Source organism: Etheostoma spectabile, chromosome 1 (genome assembly GCF_008692095.1).
Source record: "Etheostoma spectabile isolate EspeVRDwgs_2016 chromosome 1, UIUC_Espe_1.0, whole genome shotgun sequence".
In the NCBI taxonomy this organism is placed as follows: Eukaryota; Metazoa; Chordata; class Actinopteri; order Perciformes; family Percidae; genus Etheostoma; species Etheostoma spectabile.
In genome coordinates, this window is record NC_045733.1 from 3,507,375 (window position 1) to 3,528,552 (window position 21,178).

A 21,178-nucleotide genomic window follows, 5' to 3' on the forward strand; every position below is an offset into this window, starting at 1 on the left:
CTGCCAGCTGGACCAGCACCCTGGGGGCCAGGGGTACGGTGCCCCAGCTTCCAATCCGCACGCCGTACTTTGGTCCATACGGTGACTTGAACCGGTGACCCTCTGGTTCCCAACCCAACCCAACTCCCTACGGACTGAGCTAATCCCACCCCAAGCATTATAGCATTGTGTATGTACGGTAGTGGGTCTTATCTTGAAATGTGTATGCTTTTTACACAAGTGAATAAGTAAATTACTTAAATATGTAGCAATATATTGTAATCTGAGAATTCTTTGAACAGTTGGGGGTCAAAAAGGCTCCAAAACAAACTTTATGTTCAAAGAATTCTCAGATTACAATATATAAACCAGTGAGCAATAAAAGCATCCCGTTCCAGTTATGTTTCTGGCTAATCTCAAAAATGTAATCTAATAATTCCTGGCATTTTTTGTTGGTCCTTTAACTTCAGAGAAAAATATCTTGAGTTTTAGATGCTAGATGGTAAACATTTTTCACCATCACAGTCACTGATTTACTGGGGCTCAGTGCCGTTTTGTGTTGTGCAATTAACATACACTAGACAAGTTTGAGATTGTTTTATTGGAAATGCCTGCCTGTGATTTTCTATGGGAGAGTTGGTGAGAGCTAATACATACTGTATAATGAAAGAAGTACATCAGCAAATTTGAGCAACTTAATCTCGCTGTCTTTAAATATTAGTTTTAATTTTTCATTTTTTGTTTCAGAGAACTGCACCCATTTTGTTTTACTGTTTTCTTTCTTTTTCCAAACATGGCAATACAACTTTGCAGAGATATCCTTGTGAAACCAAATACCTGCCATGAACACCATTATTTTCTTCTCATTTTGTTTTGCAGGACGCGTCCCAAGGTCCAGTTCAATGGCTATGTTGGCCATGAGAGCTCCAATGGTCAGGCATCATTTGAAAACCCAATGTATGACACCAACATGAAACCCACAGAGGCTAAGGCAGTTCGATTCGATACCACACTCAATACAGTCTGCACTGTGGTATAGTCTTACAAACGTGCCACTACCTACACAGTGGTTTAGTCCAACCTCCCTGTTGCAGTCCGCAGTGTGGCTTAACCAAACAGAGAAGAAACAAGAAAACTAATGATTTGGACTTGTCACCGTCAGCAGTCTGTGTTGTAGCATGCTGGTCCTCTGTCAGCATATTCTGCAGAGTTATGCAGCTCTGCTTCACCTCCTACCTGAACAACTGTATCATCCACTTCTCCCTACAGTCCAAAAGAACAAAATAAGTTTGAACCAGTACACAAGGGAGAAGGCAATGGCGTCTTCAAATGTGTTATTTAGGAGATCAATTCTGGGACCAGAATTCTTCTTAAGCACTGTTGCTCTTCAGACACCAATGAAAAACACAAAAAATATGGTATGTATGACTAATTGAACTTCCTTCAAAAGCAACAACCTCATGCAACAGTGCTCGTCCTGTGTAAGTTGACAAAACCTCCTTATGGAAAGGGCCAGAGTAACATGGCCCTCGAATACTCTCCGTGCAACCTGAATGGCGGTTAACCCAACCTAACCCCACACTCCATGCCAAGTTTGCACAGTGGTAATAGGCTAACTCTTAATTTACTAACTCCCCTGATGCAGGCCACACATGGGTGTGACCATTGCAAGGTTATACCCTCAGGGGGAAGCACATACACTATTCCACCCTTTAGCCCCCTCCACACATTGAACAGTGATTGGATGGTTCCTATATGGGAACACAAAATTCATCATTGGTGCTGGACCAATAACCTCCCACTGGACTTAACTCTGGACTTGACAGGACTGGACTCTCTGACCTACAGTATTTACAGTTTACAGAGTCTGTTTTGGTGGAAGCTGATATCAATAGTACAGACTGCTGTAAAGTTGACAACCAAATGCAGTCAATACAGTGACAAGTTCAACCAGACCAATTCCTTTAAAGAAAATGATATTCTCATCCAGTACTGGATACTATTAGATTAGTACTAGGAGAGGTTGACAAGCCAAGGTCAGCTAACAGCTGCAGATATGTTTAAAAGGTTTGTTTTAGCCTCCTTGGAGAACTGAATGGGCTAGGTTTAATATATCAGGACAATCACAGAGTTAGGTAAGTTAAGGTGTCAGTCATTCCTGTGATTGTCTTTACCTTCTGCCACTTAATGTATTGCCTATTATGACAATGTCTACCTACATTATTTGGCAACTAATTTAGGCTAAAACATACCAGATTTTAATACGAGAACCTGTGAACTAGTTCTAGATGAGTTTTGGACATTTTCAAATATTCTAGAAAGGTACTATACATCTAAATCAGTCCTATATACAATATTCCACACACTAGCACTAGATAGACTGTGCTGAAGCAGAAAACAAGACTTTTGAGTTGCCGGGCTGGTGTACACAATGGACTGGTTTCCAGAGGCCTGTCTAACACAATCAAAGAGTCAGACAACTAATTCTTGTTCTTGGACTAGCCAGGATTATGTGCTTGGTGGCTGAAGAAGTGGAAGCCTGGAGGCAGTAAGCTGTCAAGATCGTCAACTGCTGCAATCAGCTGTGGCCAAATCCAGGAAATGATTTGTCTTCTCGTAACTCCGGTCGGGATTATCAGTCAAGTGAAGACTGATTTGTTTTCTACAGCATACCCTCCAGCCACAAAATCAGACATAGGTTAACAAATTAACAGACAGATTGGTTGACTGGCAGAAATAAGACAGATGGACACGGACAAACGGACAGATAGACACCTCTGTCAGTCATGCTGGAAAACAGGCCGCTATGGAAACAGAGGCAAATAGTTGTCTCTGTTTGTCTCTTCTGGCATTTTTCTTCAGTGAAGATATTGATGAACAGACTCTATGTTCAAATACCCAGTGGCCCCATGGGACTTCCCAAACCACTGTTGCTGGGGACCCCAAAATATAAACTTTATATAAACTCCTAAACCGCACAAATTTTGCACTAGTGTGTTTTTTCTGACTGGGTTATGAAAAAATGAATAATTTTTGGGTCTGAAATGGATTTGAAAAATAAGTGATTCAAAAGAGATGATTTTATTCAAAAACTTTTATCTTTAAAAAGATGGCAAAATGACAAAATACAGGGTTTCAGCGTGTTTGTAAATACACATTTATATTTCACACTCCCTGTTCGCAGAAGGTGTGACCACATGCTATACCGTTGTTTATTTTGTTGCCATGCCAACATGCTAGTCAATCCGAATTACCCATTGACCTCTGAGCTTCTAGTGTCACTTAATGACAATTTATTCGCCATTTGTAGAACAGTGGGTGTTTCTGAGAGCTCATACTGAATACTGTTACTGCTGTAATTTGTGGCAGAAATATACAGAAAGGGTCACAACCACAGCAATACAGCACGATGCTGCTAGTTTTATTTGCAGGCATTATACTCCATCTTTTTCTGAGATACTGTACAGTACTCTTAAGGTATGCTACATAGTACTAATACTAATAGTAATAATAGTTAACAAACAGTGTGAGCTATCAGAAACAACATGTGACTGTTTCTCTAACTCTCTTTAAAAAGATGTGTTGCAAGTGTCCCCAACTACTCACATTATCATGCATCATCTTTCAACACATTTAACATATCTGATGCACATGAGCTTATTTCAACACACCTATTTAAAGAGCTCACAGCATATTTGTGATCTGTTCGAGAATTGGTCATGTAAGGCAGAGGACAAAGAGATAGAGTATGTAGACAACATGCACAATTATTGTTGTCGACAGTTGTGCCCAGAGCCCCTTGTTTGAGAAATACCTCGTGTGCAGAGAGTGTAAGTTACATCCTGCTTATTAATGCTGGAACCTCATTGCAACAAATACATAAGCTTAGCAAGTGCGACTTAGCACTCAGCATTTCTGGACATTTTAAGTCAAAATATCATGAGTCTACAGGATTCAAAAAATGCATTAGTTTCAAATCACTTGCCAAGCTTGTTATTTCTCGCAGTGTTCTCTCAAAATAATTTTATTTTTCGAAAGATGCTGCAGTTGGTTGAAATCACAGATGTTACTGCTTTGAGTGTGTGTCTTACAGTGTCTTCAGGCCTGTTTCTTGTTTGTTTCACTTTCCGTGCACACCATTCTGGCATTACACTTAAGGCATTTGCTTTAACCTGCATGACATACATGTTCATTTCATTCATTTTTATTCGTTCAACCTTAATTTGTCATACTGTCTTACCCACAAACAATAAATAACAAATACATTATTCACACTATTGATAACAAATAGTGAGTAAAATGTATGACATGTCAGACGATGAAAACGTACAACTCATACAATGAAACACAAGGTCTAGTACAGCGTTATATTTCAGGCGAAAACTCAATTCACTGAAATCAGTTACCTCAAATACTGAAAAGAAAAACATTTGGTCATGAGAAGGTTGTCACAATCATCTATTTTAAATTGTCAGCTCATTTAATTGAAAATGGATCTACTCCAGACCTGGATGTTGCAAATGAAATGTCCTGAAACAATTGGTGATTGTGTTTGGAAGCATGACTACGGTATATTGCTGGTATTATAATATCTATTGTTAGCCTATCATCCACAGTCTCAGGCTCATGGTCATGGTCAGACAGCCAGAAAGACATATGGCAGATATGAGGATTGTGTACGCACTATAATTCTAGTTTAAGAAGGCAACAAGACAGAAAGACACATTCAAAGTCTTCTCACAGAAATGAACAAGACATCTGTAAACAACAGTAGACAGTCTGCTTACAAGATAGTGAGCCTCCTCTCTTTTTATTGCTGGAGTGAACCCCATGCTTCTATTTTAATTGATTAAATTAATTCAGTGGAGATTTCCTATGGCGCCAAGAGAGCATAATCGAGCCTGAAAATTAGAGGCTGCAAGGTTTCCAAAGGTGTAATAAAAGGTCTAATTTTTAACAATTAATGACACAGATCTGATCCCCTAGTGTGCCCAAACAAGAAAATCTAGACTCACTGTTGTCCCAGTTTATCCTAGCATGAAAGATCAGAATGGCAGTACAAGGGTTAGATTTCAGATTGTTTAGTGTGTGGGGAAATGCAAAAGTGGCACACATACCATACAGTCTCAAGCTTATAGCAGAAATCTTAAGTTATTACAATATTTCTGTAATATTCTCCTTGATTCTAATATATACATGCTGACTTCAATTTAGACTAAAGATATGCTGAGACATGGTGGAGGTGCAACCAAAGTTAAAGTGAACCCAGGCCTTTTTTTTCAATATATTAAAGGATCTGTTTCAAAAAAATAAGTCTTTGACAGGGATCTCCATCATGTCTGTTTTTTACTCAAAAAGGAGACAAATGTTGAGTTGATAATTAGATAATTAATTTGCATGACTATTTAATTAAAATTAAAGGTGCAATACTGACAGCGAGTGGTTAAAATAGTTACTGCAGTACAAATTCAAAATACTGGAGAGTCGTCTCCACCGCCCCTTCCTCCCCAGACTCGAAGTTCGCAGCAGCCACAACAATTTGCTAGATGCTTGTCTCAGATACATTACTTCACAGCACAGCGGAGTAGCTAACGTTAGATGCGGGCAATATGACAGTCATAAAAGCTTGTGCTGACGCGGAGCTATGTTCCCAAATAACAGAAACACTTCCTTGGCTTAGAACTACAGTAGGAACCGCTAAAAATTCCACAACCTCGCTGTCCTTTTCCACCAGACTGAAATACACACTTTATTGGCTTAGAATTACGGCAACAATTGCTAAACGCGCTGCTGACTCACCGTCCTGTCTTCCCAGTTTACGGCTCACTCTTTTGGCTTAAAATGACTCACCGCTGTCGGCGAGAGCCATGGCCCGCTTGCCTTTTCCTCCGGTAACGTTAGCAATTAGCAGGGTTAGCATGGCGGCGTTAGCCATGACCAGTCGGGAATACTTTACTGGCTGTGTCTCAATTGTTTTTGCGAGTATGAGTACACAAATGTTAAAATCATACAAAACGCCAGTCCCTAGTAGCCGGTTTAAATTAACCTGAAGCTAATGCTTACCTGTTCAGGAGGAAATAAGCCAACTCATCATTCTCATTCATTTTCATACTCGTTTTTATAGGTATATCTGGCAACCTGGCCTGGCTGTCAAACTGGGCAGTAACAACACACAGGCCAAAACCCAAACAGAAATTTCGTCACAGAACGAACGGAAATCACAAAAGGAGAAAATACTGGCATTAGCATTGGCGTCAGAAAAGATAGTATTTTAACTTGGCATCTTCCTTAATATCTGATGATGCATTGGGGTCATTTTTAGATTTATTACACTAAATATATTGCATATTGGACCTTTAAAGGGATGTGAATGATTGAAATGGGAAGAAAGGCACTCCTCTGTGTGTTCTACTTGTGTTTCCTGTCACCTATAAAAAGCAGAAAAAGAAGATATGATGTGGCTCTGATTAAGTTGTAAGATGTTTTGTTTTTTCATTCGAGCCAAAAGTGTGTTGCGACTTATTTTATGTCTGAATAGAATCAAATTTTATAAGAAAGAATCCTTTCTTGTGTGATAATCTAGTTTGGTAGCTGTTCTTTTTATTGCTGTAAGAAAATGTAGAAAAGACAGTGGGAAGGCTGCACATACTGTAAGGCTGATACTGAAGTAACAAGACAAGGCTATGGTATGTTCACGTTCACGCTCAAGTCTAGTGAAAAGGTAAAGCTGTGAAAATATTCTAAATATAGTGTACACCTAAGGAGATATTTTACAGATTTTAAACCAGCTCTGTGTCATGCCAGTGTGCAGTCAAACAACCTCAGTCTGTGACAGTTTTAGTCTCTTGTGATTTCATAGACGCAGAGTGATACTTATTTTGCAATGGAATTAGATGTCATAATTGGTGTATATGATCATTATATCATGGCTGTGAACCAATCAGATTGCTTGATTTGAGCTACCCAATTTATAAAGTATAATACAGTGACTTCATCTGTTTATAGATCAGTATCCTTCTTAACATGCCACATACCTTATCTGAAATGCCTCAAAATTTGGATATCACTCAAGACTTTCTTACCAATTTGTGAAGAATTTTCCACATTTATCTTTCATTTGGCATTGCCAACAGTCTTCACCTTGTAAAAGAGCGACAGCTGGCTACAAAACAACAGCAACTACCCACAACATTTTAAAAGTTTGTTTCTGTTTTTTTCAGCTGTGACTTTTCACAGTTTGGATTCACAAGCTTGTCCCTTACTTTCTATAAAGTGGTATTGTCAGCAGTCCTCATTGAAACAAAGGGACCCAGGTTCCATGTCGAAACCAGATAAACTTGTCACACATTTCCACACAGTGTCATATGGTAGAGATGAAGGTTTTTCCACCAGTTGTTATTGTACAGAAAATATTCAATACATATATAAGATGTATCTCAATTACATCAAGATGGGGTCTGAGAGACATTGAAAAATGGGTACAAATTGACCGAGGGAGAACCGAGAATGATGTTGCTGAACTGTCCTGTATTAATACGGAAGGAAAATCCGGTCGCAGTCCAGCTTGAGCAACTGTGTCATACTGTACTTGTTCATATGTGGCTCAGCAGCCATTTGGATTAGTAGATGGATTTTGATCTGTGCTGGAGTTTTATTGCCAGATCAAAATCAGACCTGTGTGTGTTTGTGTGTGCATGTGCGTGTGCGTGTGCGCGTGCATGTGCGTGTGCACGTGCATGTGGGAGCATGTTTCTTTCAAATTCAGTTTGTAGTGTAATCAAATAAAAATATTCAGTATTGCCCTTGAGAGGCCTTTTTCACCTTCTCATTAGTTTGGATGGGACAAACTTCTCATGCCATACGGTCAGCATTACAGTTTTGAAGAAAATCTCCAACCTGGTGTGTCTGAATTGAACGTGAGTTGCCTGCAGCATTACTTCACTCGTCAGTAAAGGATGAATAATCCTCATTTCGGCACATGGCAGCTTGTAGATTGGGACACCACACATATTTGTGTTACATTCACACGTTATGGTGACGGGATGCGTTCTCAGCAACACATATTGACACACAGTTAGTAAGTGTGTTGCTTTTAAGTGTGTACTGAAAAATAGTTTCATTTTTGTTGTCCCAAATAGCACAGAAAATATGTTGAAAAATGGCAAGTCATCACCAGGAAGTTGCCATCATCATTAATGTCATCGTTTTAAGCATCATAATCACCATCATTATCATTGCAGTTGCCTCTCACCATCATCATGTCATCATGTGCTGCTGAACTTTAAGTAGGTGCAAAAGAAAAAAGAGTTTTTGTACAGAAATCTATTTTTTATGAAGAATTTGTAAAAAAAAGAAATTATTAAATATGCTGTACTTTTTATGAGTAATGGGTACAACAAAATCTTGTTCATTAAAGTCAATGTTTTTACTGTTACACACCATGTAAAAATGTATGGTTCAAACTGAGTATCAAATATCAAATTGTCATATGATCTCTTTTGTCCATTATGGCTGCTTTTACACAGGAACAGAAAAACCTTGTGGGACCCAGAGTTAATTTTCTTCGTGCTGGAGAGACACTTATCTCTGGGTCACACCTTAAACGTTCTATATTCACAATCTTAAAAAACTTCAGTCTTATAAAATGATGTGTCAGCCTCAACTCCTCCAATGCTTGGGGCAGCAGAGTATATGTTTATTCTGAACACTGACATTTTTAGGTCACCATCCATTGCAAAAATATGGTATATAATGTGGCTTTTAATGTGGCAGCTGTGCCATACGAGTTGCATTGGTGATTTCTTGGATTAAAATATGTTGTTTACCCACATTTTTCATTAATTTTAGATGGACATGAACACTTGAGTTTGTCATAATGTCATAAACACTATTCATGGATGGGTGGACGCTTCCTTTAAAAAAGGCAGTGTTCTTGTGTAACAGCAGCCCTGTGTGGCTGATCCTAATAGCTCTATCTGCGAGAGGGAAGACTTCCACAAAAGATTTTGAATGACTTGAACTCTTCATGGCCCAAAACTGACCTCATACACTAGCTGTCCAAGCAAGAAGGAATCTGGTTCTCCTTGCTTAGACATTATGGGTTGAGAGTGGGAAATTAAATTGTGGTAAATTTAGGCTCTAACAGCATTAGCAAATCAGCAACAGTTTTGAAAACTCCTATCTTGACTGGTAAACCAAGAATGGCGTACTGTCAGTTTTAAATTTAAGGACTGAAAATGTAATTTTCCTGTCCTCCTGTGAGATTATGAGAGAGAAACAAAATGGCGTGTTATAAATGGTTAAACAGATACTGTATGTGATTGCATACTGTATGTGACTTCAGCCTCACATCCTGCTGTTAAAGAGACTCACAGTTTATTTATCAGCTATTTTGAAAACATTATTTGAAAATAAAGTTTTTGATACAATACTTTCTCGTTTGTACCAATGTTTTTGTAAACTGCTATCCGGATTTATGAACAGGTTTTTGGTACGCTTTTGTTTGCTTGAGTATGTCCAATTACAAACACAGAGTCAGCATGGTCAACCTTTAGTCCTGGGTTTGACTCTGACCTGCATTGCTGAAGCCTCTCTGGGTGCATGTTTTCTTGAGTTTCCTCCAGGTGCTCCAGTTTCCCTGCACAGTCTAAAGATATACTTGTCAGGTGAGTTTATGTCATTGTTTGTCTAGGTTTATTAGCCCTCTGAAAGACTGCCCACAATGTACCCTGCCTCTCACTAAATGCATCCTGGGTTAGGCTAAAGCCTGAATGGATGGACTGACATACTGAAATACAGGCTCATTAAACATAGTCACTGTACGGCATGGACGAGTTGCTTGATTTTAAATTCAAAGGAAACCCTCACCTTAATCCTAACATTGATAAGGGTTAAGCCAAGGCTAAGTGTGTGCTGAAGAACCATGTTTGCCTCTGCTTTGTGTGTACAGAATAATCCACACTCAGTCATCCAGTTACTGATAGCATACAATGCTCTTTAAATAGAAACTTTTTGTTTGTCTTTGTCACCTTTAGAACAAGTGTTCCAGGTAACACTGACACATGTTGGTTGACTAGAGACATGGTATTTAGATCCCTAAATGCACATCATAGTCACAAATGTCTCCATAGCCATGATGTCTCTCTGTCTTGGGTGGGCCAAATTCTCTGGGCGGGCAAAGCAGAGAAAGGGGAGGCAACCAGATCGGCCCATCTGAGCTTTCATTTTTTCATAGGCAGAGCAGGATACCAAGGGCTCGGTTTACATCTATTGCAATTTCTAGACATTGGGGGACCACAGACAGGCTAGAGGAATGCATATTAATGTTAAAAAAAACTCATAAAGTGAAATGTTCACGCCGTGGGACCTTTAACCACATTTCTAGTAGTGTTTTAGATCGCTATCTCTAAGACAGCTTGGCAATCATACCTACACCATTTTTAGAGAGAAAGAAATTACTTAAACAGAAGAGACATTAAACTGTGTCATAAATAAAGCACCATGTTGTTTTTATCATAATCATAATTTTGGTCATATTGTAACAGCAGCAGTTGTTACCAAGATTGCTCAGATTAGGATTTTTGGGCCCGAACTCTGGAAGCAGTTTTGGCCGAGGCCGATTACAGGGTCTATTTGAAGCCTACTATTTGTTTATTTAATTCGTTTTATATAATTATTATTTAACATTGTATAGTAAGTATTAAACTGAAGAAATAAGAAAAGAGTGGCACTTAAAAAAGCAAGACTCTCACTCTGTCATGATGACCTGGCTGAAATAATTCCTAAAGCTATTTAATTTTTCCTCTCTGTTGTCATTGTCCCCTCAGCTCTGTACACTTTGGTTGTTTTTTTCCTACTTACAATCTTCATATTAGCTTTCTCTCACTTCCTCTCCATTTTGGTTTTTTGTGTTCTTACAGTAAGACAAACAAATAAAAAACTAAAAAACATTGTGGACAGTAAAACCACAGGCAAAAACACCCACACATAGACAATGTGCAAAACATTAACTCAGTGACTGTAACTACTTAATATGCATACTAATGTAAATTGTCAGTACTTTAATGCTTTATAAAATAATTTTCAGGTATTCATCTTCAAGTCTAAGGTGTTTCTGATTACTACACCAGTTGATTGATTGATTTCAATAAATACTATATAGACATAGTACAGCGTCAGTTAAGATGCACTCATAGTGAACTTACATGTCCCTATCAAATAGATTTTGTATTTTTTTTTTTTAAATATGTGAAAACAGTGAGACATGATGCTAAAAGTCTGGATTTATAAACCGTAACACGTTTTTGGTAACTAATTGATTAAGTCTGTTATCTGCCTGGTTTTCACTGTGGAGGATAGTGTGCATTTATTTCCACAATGCTGCTCCACACTTATGACAAAATAAAATAAACACTGTTATCAGTTACGAAGCAAGTGGGAGGGCTGTGTGTGTGTGTCTGTCTGTGTGTGTGTGTGAGTGTTCCACCTAGAGCTGTGGACACTTAGTTTTAACTGAATCTGTTATTCTTGTGTGTTTTGTGCTGTGATAGTATGCAATGCTTTTTTCCCTCCGTTGTTAAATTGCCAATCTCCTTTAATTACACTGGACGCCGCTCAGTTATCATCGTAATACAGACTATGCAATCTTGGTAACCACCAGATAAGACAAACAAAATCGTGTTTAGCAGAATTTGGATAGAAAGGACAGAGCCGAACAATGAAAAGAGTTGGGAAGAGTGATCAGTTTTGTGGGAGCGTGGGCCCAATATGTGTCAACGTCATTTCCATCATTGCTTCCACATAGCAGCTAACAATCTTTTGCAGTGTTTTGGAAGAGTTTTTATCTCTAATTTACACTAACTGCTTTACGGTGTTAAGTAGATGTGTTTGTGACTCATTTAGAAACAACATAAATACATTGAAACACTTAAAAGAAACACTCAAACAATAAATTAAATTGGTAAATAAAAATAACAGACAAATTAGCAATCATGTAGTCATGGATTTTTAAATGGCTATGGATGGGGAAGACCGGACAGTGAAGGGTAAATCTTTCCACAGACTGGACAAACTAAAGCAGTACTGCCAATTTTTACAGCTTGGTCAGCACACTGTGTTGTGATTCATCAATCATTGAACTCATGATGTGCCACAATCAACCCTGTGCCCAGAGCTGTCTCAACAGCTCAAAAAAGGGCAAAAGATGGATTAGTCTAGTCTTTATGCATTTATCTTTGCACATGTCCCATAGGCTGCTTTGGTTGTCTTTTACTGTGTCACACAACATGGGATAAGCCATGAAGCTCATATTCCCTCATGTAAATCTGATCGGTCCATTATCAGGCTGATATCATGTAGTCTTGGGAAGGCTTTAAGTGACTGTGAAAAACTGTAAACAAAAGTGAGCCAGGCTGTAACTCATTATCAAGGAGGAGCGTCAGCATCTGCCTCTTGATAACATCACAGATTAGGGCCCTCACCACTCAGGGTTTAATCTTTGGCAGACAGTTGTTGATTTTACAGGAGAACTTTATCACCACGTGGTTTGCTGTCACAGAATTTCATTATTATTGGTTTCAATAGAGAGTTTTAGTATCACATCTAAATGCTGTTTCAGGGGCCTTTTCGGCCTGCCAAAAAACATATCTTGGGGAAACACTGAAATGCTATTATGTACTTATTGTATTGGCCAATTGCCTAAAATGGAAAATGGCAATGGATTTGGGCATCATTGCAGGGATTCGGGGATGATTATCATTTTGGCATCATCCATGGTTGGCAGCATGAGTGAATAATTTCCCCTCTCTCCATCATTCTTTATGTGTATGCGTGTTTGTGTGTCTGCAAAAAGGAATGGAAATTCAAGATTTCTGTCAGGCAAATGCCTCCTGAGTCTCCTCTGTCTTCCTGCTTTTTCCGTCCGTGTTTTTTCTTATCTCTGCTCTCTTTTTCTCTCTTTCTGGATGTCTGAACAAGAGCGGTGTATGATGGTGGATATTCAACATGACAGCAAGTTAGGACAACACTTCTGAAATACACACACACAGCTTTGTCCCAGGGATAAAATGCCAATGCTACCAACCAATGCTACCAATTACCAATTGGCTTGACAATAAAACAAAGGTAAAGTGAAAAGGCAAGGCAAGGAAGCTTTATTTGTATAGCACATTTCAACAACAGGGCAATTCAAAGTGCTTTACATAAAAACCTTACAATTTTTTTTTTACAGTGCTGTATAAGAAATTAAACATTAAAGAGCAGTTTAAAACAGTTAAAAACGAATAAAAGCAGTACTCAATAAAACATTTTGTGGAAACCCAAACTCTGTTGACCAATAGGATAGGCATTCTATACCGGCAGAACCATATTTCTTTACGATCTGTAACTTTGGTTACCCATAACCAAGAGTGGAAGTACTTCTCTTTGCACTACAGTATACCTAGTTGTCACTATAAGGCTTGGTTTAATCATGGCAAACTTTGCAAAATTCTGAACAGCTCCAACTGTTTCTTTTCAAAATCTATGTCACACCTACGTTGGAGAAATTCTCAAAAATATGATTGTTTCCTGTTAAATAATACTCCCAGAATGGCCACAACCCTGGCTGCACAAATTGTGGAAAAAAAAAAAAAGGTACCCAAAGGGTAACAGTCTACGTACTGGCAATGCGGGGCTTAAACTGAAACAAATGTCAGCTTGCTAACATGCTCACAATGACTCACATAATGAGCTTGTATTACGTTTACCATGTTCATCATCTCTCTGTAAAAGACATGTCAATATGCAGATGAAAAAAGGTAAATAGGTTTGTATGAAAACAAAGGAAAAAAGTGACATCTAGGGCAACCAAGCTACAAACACAAACACATAAGCCAGGAGGGCAGGGCTTTAGCACTTGGCAGGTTTAATAAGTAACTTTCGATTGGAGCTTTCTGTGTAAAATCAATTTCTCTACCTTCCGGGGGGGGAGGGGGTGTGCATGTATGCACTATGTGGGTGTCAGGTGTTACACCTAGAAGTCTGCAGAGGTTATAATGACCTACACACACACACACACACACACACATGTGTGTCAGATCATGGGTTTTGTGATAGTGTTGCAGTCCACCATAATAGAATCTGAAGAGACAGAGACATACAGAGATTTATAAGTGTATGTCCTTTCCCCTTGCCGCCCCAGCAGCTTTGTTGTCGCAGCTTTATCAAACACCTCTATCCCTGGAATTACATTTTCACCAAAGAATGGCCTTTAAAACTAAAGTCTTATCTCCTATAGAGTCTATTCTCTTTTTTTCTCCCCACTCTTTGATTTTAGCTCCTTTTTTAAGAAATGATGAAGTTTTCAGTCCTGTATCTAACAACCATTTGTACGATGCTGGCAGCTTGAGCCCCCAGCCTGCTCTCATGTGCCTCCCTTAGTACTTTGGGAATATGAGAAACAAGTATCTATCATTATTTGTTGTGAAACTTTATTGTCAAATGACAATCTATTAAATAAAAGTGGGGACACAAATTATGTCTTTGATTATTTGGGCATGACAACTGAGCGGACATAGTCATACATAGTCTGTTATATGATATGAATGTTATACTGTATATGTACTGTATATATAATAAATCACTTGAAAAAACAACTGAAATGGCAAGGTTAGTTTCTGTTTTGGTCTGAGAATTCATGTCCTTGCAGCATTTCGGAGGTTGCCTGGTGACACAATTGGGATATTAGCCTACCTCTCGCCCATTGTGTTGTTTCTGTGTATATTCAGTCTTCAGTGTTTGCTCCCTTTTGGTTGCCAAGACTAAAAATTATGTGTCCAAAATGAACACTCGCCAAAAGCGAATAGAGTTGGCTGAAATAGGTCTTCTTCACTACACTCTCATCACTACACTGGTGCGCATGCAGCGAATGACCGTCAATACTTGTATCACACTTCTTTAATTGACCCTTGCTGTCCACCATAGTAACATTTCCGCTTACTTTATCTAGCTAGCTACCCGGCTCAATTACGAGTAGCAGTGGTACTAGCAATCAAGCCACATACCACAGAGGTGAATTTCATGCTGGCCTCAAAAGAGAGTCTGCAAGTATGTGGGGGCACATCGCAAAAGAAAAACTAAGAACGTGGTGGAAGTATGGTTAAAAGTGAATTTACCAAGAAGTGGTGCTTCATAGATAAGGGGTGAGAAGAGATTGGCTTTTTTTATGACAGCAACAACGATACAATGAGCTGCAGTGTTTGCTGCAGGTACTTGACAAATAGGACCTGCTCATTTTTTGTGTGTTTGTGTTTGTCTTATGCAGTTTTATGTCAATTTAAAAAAAATGTGGCCAGTAATTTTTTGGAGTTTACCAGCCATTGGCAAATAGACCAAAAGGTTCATTTATCTCATATTTTAGATCCTGGTGTGGACTGTCTGAAAGACTCAGTCTTATCTTATAGCTTACCCAGCTCAAAGCAACCCTGGAACTGGTAGAGATTCTGTATCATGGTCAAAAACATGAACCCATTGCATTCATTTGAAAGCTGGTCCCCTTCATCAGTGCGCCACAAACGGACTTAAGACCACTGCTAGAATGGCTTTGGGATGGCTGTCCACATGTACATCAAACCGAGAATGTTTTTCACAATTCAATGGCACAGTGGTTAGTTCCACCGCCTTTGCATGTTGTTTTCATCCTTGTACACCTCTGTTTATTCTCTCTTAAAAACAAGCTGTTTAGGTTGGTGTGAGACAGCAAGCTTTACATTACCATTAGTGTGAGTCGTTGAGTAGCTACTGTATCTGTGTTGATCTTGTCATGGACTGGTAGCCTTTTATGTTGTTTGCATGCATTTGGTCCAGTGTATGCAGGGATAGACTCCTGGTATAGAAAATGAATAAAAGGATTTAGCAAGGCCATCTATCCTGCTTCTGTCCTACAGTGTTGAGTACTGAAGGCACATTGTCAAGTGGTTCTTATGTTATTCCTTTCTGCACTGTTTGACAGCAGTCAATACGTTTTTGCCACTTACACTCCTGAGCCAAGGGAGGGATTATCATCTGATATAGTTCACTGAGTTGGATTCAGTTTTGCAAGAGGTGTCAAGCTTGGCGTCAAACTGAAAATAGTGGACAGTAAAAATGATTTTCTGAACTGGAAGGTTTCATTCCAACTTTGGGGACACACTGAGGATTATTGTTCCATGTGAAATACAGAAAGATAATCAACAGCTTTTTAGGGAAAACATTGAGCAGTATATAAAGTTTATTTATTTTTTCTGGTCAGAATGCATATAAGTCATTTTCAAAAAAAGAAAATTTGTTCAGTGAATAAACAAATGTAAACACAACAGCTCTTAGGTATTTAAATTTGGTGTTTTTTGATACTCAATACTTTAGAGGCAATTTGGTCAGTCCCTAAGAACTACCCAGCCCTACATCTAACTAGGGTTAGGGTTATTATATATTAGGGCAGCTGAACAAGAACTGCCTACTGGCATCTTGGCATAAGACCTGCAACACTATATTCCAGTTACTCTTTTATCAAAAAAAACATAAAAGATATTTAAGCTGCAACAGGCTGTAGCAACCATAACACCCAATTTATACCTGCTCCACTGGAGTATGCAGTGAAGCAGAGCAGACATTGTTGCATGAGCAGCAACCAAAATCCCCCTTTTAAGCTCAACAAATATTATCAATTCAGTATGCCAATACATCCATGAAAATATGCTGACAGACAGGAAGAGGAAAAGAGAGAGACAGAGGGAGAGAGAGATTAAAATGTGACAGAAGAATAGAGAGGGTGCATGAAGAGAAAGAATGGGATGAAACATGTTTGGCTCTTGGTACTCCAGTAACTAAAGCAGCTGTCATGATCACCTGGTGTCTACTCACACACACAGTCACACGCATGCACTCACTCACGCACGCACGCAAGCATGCATGCACGCGCGATCACACACACACACACACACACACATACACACACACACACACACACACACACACACACACACACACACACACGGGCATGGACATAAGGACATAAGAATCAAAATGTACAAACAAACACATACAAACCGAATGCTGACACAATCCATATGTTTTAATCCCTGTTTGTTATATAGGATGGTGGGTAGGTATAAAATCATACCTGTAGTGTATGTTTTGGTAATTTCCATTCCAATACAACACCACTACAAACTACCACCTCACTAATTAGCAAATAGTTATTAACAGTTATATCTCTCTGACAATGTAAATCCTTGTCTTTGTAAAATGCAAAATTGCATTGCATGCAATTGTACAGGTGTACTTACGTAATAAAGTGGCCACTGAGCGTATTTTTATAATGTTCACACAAACACATCTTCAGATGTGCAAAACAAAAACCTCAATAACTATTTTTTTTTGTTTTAGGAATAATTAATTATGCCAGAAGTTTGCAGAATGATATCATAATATAATAAATTATTTGTAATCATGATATGAAAATTGACAAACAATCATTTATTTGAATTATTGCCCACTGCCCAGACCTTCACTATACTCTAAATTACAGCTGCCAAAATGTAACCACTGCAGTCCTTTGAAATATATGGATTTTGCATTTAAATCCGAGCCTTGGCCTGCTTCTGTTCCAAGTATTTATGCTTTTGCATAACTGCATTGTGTGTGTGTGTGTGTGTGTGTGTGTGTGTGTGTGTGTATGTGCGTGTCTGTGTTATTCTGAGCGCACAATGCAACATTTTGAGCCCCCCACAATATTTAATCTTGAAAATATCAGTGCAGCTCTTATTATTTTCTCTGAGATGGAGCACATATAAGTGAAGCACTTGCACATTCAATGTTTCAATTATGCTCAGGGCCACTGAGCATGTAGCTTAGTCGTGAGGTTGAAATGTCCGAACACAGTCAAGGACTTGCTATGTAGAATTTTATTGCAGCTTGTTGATGTCTTCCACTCTGTGTGTATTATAGGAAAGAGAATAACAAGTATGGGTCACTGCATAGCTGTCCCTCATAATACCTGAGAGAGCAATACAGTGTGTTTGTGTTTTTGTGTGTTTGTGTGTGTGTGTGTGTGTGTGGGGGGGGGATCTTCTTGACAATGATTGGCCATGACAGAAGAAGTGTATGGGCCTGCTGCCAGGAGCAACAGCATCCTGCTGCCACACACAAATATACAGACACAGTTCTATCATATCTTTACTAAACAGTTTGCTCTTTTATGTTTAAATTGACCTTACATTTTGTCTCGTTGTTCAGACTCTTTCTCTTGCTGTTTATTTGTCTTTGTCTTGGTTCCTTCTTCCTCAACTTTCCTGTGTGTCTCTCTGGAATGCCACGGTTAATTGTTTGGCTTGTATTTTTGGTACAATAAAAACATTTTATTGTCATCATTGACTCATAATGCCATAATACACTGAGGGGTGCAGAAGGGTAACAATTAAGGAGTGGAAAAATATTTAAGACACATTATAAAAACATAAAGGGCAGGAGGGGTTACTGAATGGTTTGATTATTACAAAAATTTACGTGAATAATCTGCCTGTAGCCTTCACAGTCATGGGATTTCAACTGTTAGAAAAAAGCAACAGGTGTTCTTTGATGTGATGAGGATGAAGAGAGGCTAGAGTATCAATGGAGAATTTACAAAAGGTTTAAGGAAACAGCATGACGAAAATGATATGACAAAGACAATAAGAAACAAAACATATTAACACTGCAGCTGACAGCGGACTTGATCCATACTTCTCCCTGATGGAGTCACATGAGATCAGTCCTGAATATTTCTAAGTTACAAACATTATTATATAATTATTCCCTAGACTAGAGGGTGGTTCCTCAAGTGAAAACTCTTCTTATTGGTCAAATGTCTTCAAAAGAAATGTGTTATTTGTCAATCCATGTGTCTTGAGAAGACAAACCCGCCCACAGGATCCTACCAAGTTGGTGCCACTTATTTTCAAACTACCTGAATACACATTCTTTGTTCCAATCAAGTCAGGCCCATCAGGGGTGGGACAGCAACTACCTTTCCTGTGGGAACAATGAGCTGCCTCATGTAAGCTCAATGATAGATATGGCCCAATCAATTTTTTAGAGACAGAGGAAGAGAGGGGGAAGGTGAGAGACAATAGGGCTGGTCTTGACCTCTTCACAGAGACAAAGAATGAGAAATAGAATGCAGATTTTCCTAACCTGGCTTCAGCATACACAAACAGAAATACGTTGTTTTCAAAACGTTGTTTTCAACTTTTTTAAACTCAACACAACCCAAACACGTAGAAGTTTTGGACCACCACCATCATATGCACAGTTTTCCCTAGGAAATTATTTTGAAAAGTTAGTAAGTCACTGGCATCCTGACACTTCTCATCTTGTGATCAATTTATTTAGTAGATGACAACTTAACCAATAGACACACTCATTGAATATGACATTTGATTTGTCAAATAGTACTTCTAGCTGTGGGGGGAGGGGCTTAGGAGACCGTTTGGGCTTTAGCAGAAAGGGGAGGAGGGACTGAGAAGTTGTCAATGTTCAAATTGTTTGGCTCAATTCCTGGATCTTCACAATCCTACCTACAGCACCTTTGAAGTTTATACATTTTTTATGATGTTAGCAGAGTTGGTCTTTGTTTCAGGCAAGGTGACCTATTGAAACACCGTTGAAAACCCTGATCATTATGTAGTTGCTTACCTCAGTAGGTTTGTAGCATGTTTGTGATTTGTAATTCTGAAATAGACGTATGCACTGTGATGTGACCAGAGGTGGGTAGTAACGAGTTACATTTACTCCGTTACATTTACTTGAGTAAGTTTTTGAAAAAATTGTACTTCTAGGAGTAGTTTTAATTCACTATACTTTTACTTTTACTTGAGTAGATTAGTGAAAAATAAACTGTACTCTTACTCCGCTACATTAGGCTACAATGAGCTCGTTACTCGTTACTACGCGTCATTGTTTTTACCCCAGCGTACCACAATCCTCATTTTAATGTTTTATTTTGACAGAGAGAGAGAGAGTCTTCCGCTGAAGGCTCTACCACGTGACTGTGCTTAACCAATCACACGTCGTTATTCAGTCACGTGACCGTACTCGTTTCAGCAGCGCGACAGGTTAGCTTTACAGTCGTAGCAGAGCAAAGACGTCAGAATCATACGTCGCCAAACGGACATGTGAGCATTCAACAACTCAACATCTAACCTGAGGAAACGTAGCGGTGGTTTTAGTTTTTGCTGTGGAGAGGTGAATATTTGTCTTTTAGGTTACATAAAGTATGTTTTACACATGCAGTATCCATCCTAATTTGATGTGACAAGTCTCTCAAGTAAGCTATTTTGTAATTAATAAATTAATTTTAATTTATTTTTATTGATTGGATGAACTATATTTTGCCTAAAGATGATTATTTTGTATTTTGTCGGTCTGGTTGATGCTTGTGTTGAGACATAAATCAGACGTTACTCAACAGTTACTCACTACTTGAGTAGTTTTTTCATCAAGCACTTTTTTACTCTTAATCAAGTAATTATTTGGATGACTACTTTTACTTTTACTTGAGTCATATTATTCTGAAGTAACAGTACAATTTTTGGCTACTCTACCCACCTCTGGATGTGACATAATTGTGTGAATGCTGATTCAGCACAATTCTTATCTATCATACAACATTTAAATGTCAAAACGTAGATACACTTGTCTACTTTCAGCCAATGCCAGTGCTCATTTAAGCAATAGGGTTGATACATTTGACTCAGTGAGCCTCCAAATGACAAGAGCCACAAGCATTCCTTCATTGACAGCCCTTCTTAAACAGCCTCGACATTTCTGGACATAAGCACAGAGTGTCAGTTTTTCAAATGGCTGATTTGCCCACATTTTTTCTTTATTTACCATGACTTCATCTTGTTTTCGATATACTATTCTTTGACCTTATACAACATACTATACAATGACTTTTTAATGGCTTGGATATACTATGCTATTACTGTTTTCAACAGAAAAAATGGTTAGCACTGCTGCCAACAGGCAAGCAGTAAGTTGTCACTGCAGACCACGTTTGACACCCAGGCCAGGCTGGTCCTTTTTTTAATGTTTTTTTTCAACATACCATACAATGACTTTTTTCAACATAAATACTATGAATTTCATATCACTTTTTTTGACATGCTATCTTATGAAGTTCTTTGACATACTATGCCATCAC

The 21,178-nt window shown here is 38.6% G+C and overlaps 1 protein-coding gene across 1 annotated transcript in view; it reads left to right on the top strand.

Annotated features, from left to right (window-relative positions):
- LOC116703903 (CUB and sushi domain-containing protein 1) overlaps positions 1–6,315 on the top strand; it is a 199,153-nt gene extending 192,838 nt beyond the window's left edge. The window contains exon 70 of the mRNA XM_032539380.1: positions 859–6,315. Coding sequence (XP_032395271.1) covers positions 859–1,018 — 160 coding nt within the window. The 3' untranslated portion in view covers positions 1,019–6,315. The remainder of the gene's footprint in view (positions 1–858) is intronic.
- The last annotated feature ends 14,863 nt before the right edge of the window (positions 6,316–21,178 follow it).